General features: G+C 32.5%; 1 protein-coding gene across 2 annotated transcripts in view; it reads left to right on the plus strand.

Annotated features, from left to right (window-relative positions):
- The window catches only part of LOC106457395 (tyrosine-protein phosphatase 10D-like), a 122,782-nt gene that overhangs the window by 98,697 nt on the left and 17,851 nt on the right, over nt 1-6,234 (plus strand). For both annotated transcript variants that reach the window (XM_013916806.2, XM_022383294.1), the window contains exons 18-20: nt 934-1,000; nt 2,600-2,817; nt 5,028-5,220. In XM_013916806.2, coding sequence (XP_013772260.1) covers nt 934-1,000; nt 2,600-2,817; nt 5,028-5,220 — 478 coding nt within the window. The remainder of the gene's footprint in view (nt 1-933; nt 1,001-2,599; nt 2,818-5,027; nt 5,221-6,234) is intronic.

A 6,234-nucleotide genomic window follows, 5' to 3' on the forward strand; every position in this document is an offset into this window, starting at 1 on the left:
GTTTATCATAATGTCTATGTTACTGTTTAGTGATGAGGCTACATTTCATACCTCGGGTAAAGTGGTTTATCATAATGTCTATGTTACTGTTTAGTGATGAGGCTACATTTCATACCTCGGGTAAAGTGGTTTATCGTAATGTCTATGTTTGGGGCTCAGGAAACTCCCATGATACCACTGAAATTGTGTGTGATAGCCCAAAGGTGAATGTGTGGTGCAGTCTCATGTGCAACAGTATTATTGATTCTTCCTCTTTTGCTGAGACCACTGTTACTAGGAGCATGTACCTTGACATTCTGGAACAATTTGTTGTCACAGAACTGGAGGAATTGCAACCATGGAGAATTTTTCAACAGGATGTTGCACCACTCACTGGAATTTGTTAGTCAGACGCTTCCTAGATCAGAAATTTCTGAGGCAAAGGATTGGTCGGGGTGTGCCAATTCTGTGTTCTCCGCATTTGCCAAACACCACTCCACTAGACTTCTTTCTCTGGGGGAGTGTTAAGGACAGTGTGTATTCGACATCTATAGAAAACATCACATAGCTAAAGAACAGGATGATGGATGCCATCACCACTATAACTGTGAACATGTTGCAGTGAACGTGTATTGAAATCGAATATCAGTTAGACTTGCTGAGAGCCACTAATGGTGCACATGTAGAAATGTACTGACATACCAAAAATAACTGCTTGAGTTGGGCTACAAGATCTTGAAAACTGCATGGTTGTATTTTTTTTAGTTATTTATTTACTAAATTTTAAAATAGGACAGATAATTTGGACCACCATCTGTACTGAATACATTATTTGAGATGATAAGTAGGATTTGATATGTTAGTGATCAATACATGCATTCTAATATTTTTTTTGCAGGCTTTGATAGATGTTTACCCATATAATTTGCTACAGTAAGATTTTATTTTGCTTAGATTCAGGCACTTACACAGGTTGGACCTGGGAACAAAGTGATTCATGAAGAAACCATGCCTATTTGGGGTATGACATATTTTTTCATTGTTGTGTTGTGTTATTACTATCTGAAATTTGTCTTACCTTCCAGTAGGAATTAGTTTTGTCTAATTAGCTCGTGGTTTCACGGTATAACTGTTTGGTTCTGGTTAAAAGCAAGGATATTTATGCATACTCTTGTTTTATATAAAACATTATATTTTCCCTACATCATGCTGTAGACCCTCTGTCATGATGTCTGTTTCTATATGTACTATGTGTCATGGAATCTATAGCATATACTGACCTTACTTCCATATATCCCTGCACAGATGTATTTACCTTGTTCTCTTGACTGTACATATAATGTATCTCAAAGAAATCCCTAAGTTTTATAGCAATTATATATCGTATGTTGTGTAGATCACATGATAAAGTCATATGAATACCACATATCTTCAACAGAATAACTTGTTTTTTCAGAAGTTTGGGATAAATCATAAAGCTTCTCTGACATTCACTGCTTTATGCTTGTATATTTATATCTCAATTTAGTCAAAACTTGAAGAAAGATAAACAGTCATTAACACAGCTATATATATTTTAAGCCACTGAAAACTTTGAAACAACATGAAAATTACTTAATTTATAAGCCACAAAATTAACCCATCTAGTGACAGCTTTTTCAGTTTTAGTCTACACCTTAAACAAATGTTTATCATATAGCTAGAAAACTATACGTTTGTCCCCCTTTAAGGAAATCTTTTTATAATGTTGCAGCTATTGCTAAATAGTTTCAAAGCCACTAAAACAGGCAGTTTATGTTTTCACAGTAGAATCCTTGGTTTTGTGATATCACATTCATTCATGTTTTAGTAGCACTCAACAATTGCTTGCATGAAATTTTTAAGCCTAACGCTCTGAGTTATATAACCTATTAATCTTGACATACAATATTTGTTAGGGACAAATTTTGGGGCTTCTCTGCTTTGATCTGTTTCTGGGATGGTAGAAAAGGAAACCTTTTGTACAAGTGAAAGCACAGATGATTGTTTCATGTGAACTGTTTCATATTTGCAAAAACAAACGTTTTTATTTCCATTATCTGTATCCAATCTCATTTCACCAAACCTGATTCTTTCATGGTTACTAACTTACATGTTTATGAAGATTTTTGTTCTTCAAGAAAGTATTTAGCTAAAAATTCTACAGAAGAGATTGATCTTTGTGTAATATTTGTTTATTGAAGTAATAGTTTGAGCTTAATACATTTATTATGATCTTGTTATTAATTATAAATATATTGGTAATATGCATGTGATTGAACATAATTTTTAATATTATGAGAATTAATTTGCTAAACACATTTAGCAATAAACAGAAAATTTGCAGAAGTTCATAATACAAACTGTGATTAGTTAAAGTAGTGATGTTGTAGTTAAATCTTAGTTACTCCCTTGTTGGTAAATTATTATCTCTAATTCTAGTAGTACTGGTATCTGAATGTTTGAGGTTTTGCTACTCTTTTTCATTGACAGTAGGTAAAGTTCACTTTTGCAACCTTCTGTGTCAAAAGTATATGTTGAAGTTGTATGTTTGACACTACTTTTTCCATGATGATATCCTAATAAAACTTCTGTCTTCCAGCACCTCCTTCACCACCAAGTAATATTTTTCCTACTGTAATCAGTCACACATCCACAACAATTCAAGTAAGATACCATAAAAATTTCTTTGCTAATACCCATGGCACTGTCACAGCATATACACTGATAGTTGCTGAAGATACTGCAAAGGAATCCAGCAGTTTGGAGCTGCCATCATGGGCAGATATTCAGATTTATTCTACTTGGCCTCCATATCAGGTTAGAAAATTTTGGATCAATAAGATTTTTCTTTATTCACGACAAATTGATAAAAATATTTAAAGTGTTGCAAATTTAAAAAAAAATTATACCATTTGATAGTTTCAATTTTATAAAGACATGTATATGCAATATGTTTGTGTTCTATATGAGTCTATTATCCCCTGCATCATTTATGATCTTTGTAACCTTTTATGTATTAGTGAGACAGATCCAAAAGTAAATGAAAGATTTCAAGAACATGGAACATATATTATTGGTGGTAATATTGAGGAGCTAATTTTCCAACATTTTTGTGATAACAAACATGAACTTTCACATCTCAAACTAATTATCTTAAGATCTGCTCTAGTTGAACATTCCTGAAAGCAAGGAACAGCACCTCATTTTTATCCTGGAAACACCTTCCTTAAATCGAATTGAATAAAAAAATGTCATTAATTTATTGTTTCTTTCTCATAATATTGTTTGGTCATCTACTATGACCCAAATTTTACATGAATGCATACCTGTGTTTTCATGTTTCTCTTTTTCTTTCTTTAACCAGCAGTTTAACAATTGTAAAAAACGAATTTTGTGGTATTTTCTTCACCTTATCAAGACACATGGTAGTGTTTCGTGCAGCAAAAACACTTGCAGGACACACTGTGTGTTATTAACAGATAATAATAGCTTAACAATTTCCACTTTCTGCAGCTCGGACTGTGGTGTAATCCAATCTATCAATATTTTCAATAAATGTGCTCTAATGGACCCTTACTTCACATACCAAATTCAAGGCAATCCGTTAAGAAATACATGAGATATAAAATCTCTAATTTGGATTAAATTTCTTCCAGAATTTTTTTCTTTGCACCTAAAGTACGGAAACATTATGTGATAGAAAAACATACTTAACTTTCATGGATTTTTCCAAATTTGGTACAATGATAGATTTTTTACAGCCTACAAGAAGGTGTTAAATTTGGTCTAAGTATATGCCACATGTGAAAAGTTATTCAACAAAACTTCTCAGTTTTCACCTATGCAAAATGTCACATGAACTATCTGTCTGAAAATTTTACTACAGCTTCACCTAAGAGTAAAGGTGGATAATTGTTAGTTTTTTGTTATTCAGATTAAAGACAACTGATTTACAGCAGCAAAAAAAGCATGCGCAGAGACATAAGTATTGGTTAGGCTAAGCAAACTAAATTAGCGATTTCTAGCTCAAGGTTTCAAAGGAATCATATGGGTGGACAGTTATTATTCATTGCTAACTTTTAAGAACAAATTTGCTAAATTTTATGAAATTCTCTTAAGTAAAGAGTGCTTAGTGTTATGTGTTATTAGCTTAAGCAATTAGTGTAAATAATGATGCTTGATACAGTTGTACCGTTTGCATGCAGGTGGTGACAAGAAACTGTTAATCTAGTTTCTATGACATTACTATAAAAGGAAGTTATTAACACTGTTTTAGAGAGTAAAAACTACCACCATATATTTTGTAAAGAATCTGTTATGAATAATAGGGTTGCAATCCTAAAACTAATGTTGGTTACAATCGAATGTCACTTTCTTACTAGCTGTGGTTTGTTGGTGTGTATTGACAAAAGTCATGATATTTAATCAAAATGCTCCATAGTGAGTGGTACAGCAGTATGTCTGCAGACTCACAATGCTAGAAACTGGGTTTCAATACCCTTGGAGGGCAGAGAACAGATAGCCTATTGTGTAGCTTTATGCTTAACTTCAAATAAACAAACAAATCTAATCAAAAACATCTTAGGTGTGAAAAAAAAAGGTGCAGACAAAAAAAGGATTGAGCATACAACTTGGAGGAATGAAATCAAAATTTGCAGCAAACTAATGAATGAATATTTGCTGTAAAATTTTTATTAATGCTGTAAGTGTAACTACCAGCTTGGCTGCCAATTTTGATTTCATTCTTTTAATTTGCATGCTCAATCCTTTTTCGTTGGCTGCACATATAAATATACCATGCAGGGTCTTTTTTTGTGATGATATAAATAAGCCATCTGTCAGTTTTAAAAATTTGTGCTCTGTTTGCAGTGTGTCATGTTTGAATTACCAGTTACTGTCTGAAGCAGGTTCTAGAAAGTTAACATTTATCGAAATGAAAGTGAGTGATGCTCCTTAATTTGAACTTTGTTGTTAAAATCAAATTAAGTGCATGTATATATCTATTGTACCTTTGTTTATAAATCTAGGTGACAGAACCATATCATCCATTTAATGATAGTTCAGTGGAAGACTTCATTATAGGAAATATGGATTGTTCATCGACAACACGGTACTGTAATGGACCCTTAAAATCAGGAGCTACATACAGAATTAAACTGCGTGGTTATACAACAACTGATAAGTTTGCTGATACTGTTTATTCTCCTTTAGTACAAACAGGTAATAAAATCAAAAATTTTCTTCGAAACATTGAATAATAAATTATATAGCAAAAAATCTTTATTGTTATGCATTAATTTCTTGATTCTAATTTCTGTACCATTATGTTTATGTAAATTCTGCATTTTTTTCTCATTCTGCTTTTAAACATAAATTAAAAAGAAAGAAAATGGCCCAGTAATTTCACTTCATTTAAAATCTACTACTTCAAAAGGTGTAAATTACCTAGTAACAAACTGAAATTAGCCATTTTGTTTCATCCACAATCAACAGCTACTTTGCTTAATTTAGCATGTTTTCATCATGAGAAATCAGGTTTTACTTATACACTAAAGAATCTCATGCAAAAATGTTTTGAAATATTAATTTACAGCTCATAATTTTTATGACTCGTACCATTTAATGACAATTTTTTAGCAATATTTTCAGGATGTACCACTTAATGTCTCATGAAAAGGCATAAAAAAATAGTGTGCATTGTAATAAGGAATATATGTTACAATATTGTGTTCAGGAAGTTTTGATTTTAATCATTTTATCAGTTCGTATGCACCTGCAAACACTGAAGACAGTACATTGTTGTGCAGAATGTTTATATTTATAACATGTTATGGTTAGCTTAATTCTTTTTATGTGGAGGTGAATTCAGAATACTTGTAAATATACTAGTCATCAGAGAGAAATGTTTGTTGAATATTAGCTGTTAAAGCTAGAAAAGTTTCAAATATTAAGGGACTTGTGATGAAAATAGGCTTGAAAATTAAATTCACTATTAGCACATTGTTGCTGTATAATTTTCAACATATACGGGGCCTGTGAGAAAAGTATCCGACCTTTGGCCGGGGAATAAAAACTGGCATACCTGGAGCGTTGGAAACCTAATCACCCTCAAAGTAGTCTCCTTGGGACACCACACACTTCTCCCAGCGGTGCCGCCATTGTTGGAAGCATTCCAAGAAAGCCTCTTTTGAAATGGAGTTTAGCTCGGCTGTTGTTGCAACCATATGTCCTCTC

The sequence above is a fragment of the Limulus polyphemus genome, unplaced genomic scaffold (assembly GCF_000517525.1).
Source record: "Limulus polyphemus unplaced genomic scaffold, Limulus_polyphemus-2.1.2 Scaffold325, whole genome shotgun sequence".
Classification (NCBI taxonomy): domain Eukaryota; kingdom Metazoa; phylum Arthropoda; class Merostomata; order Xiphosura; family Limulidae; genus Limulus; species Limulus polyphemus.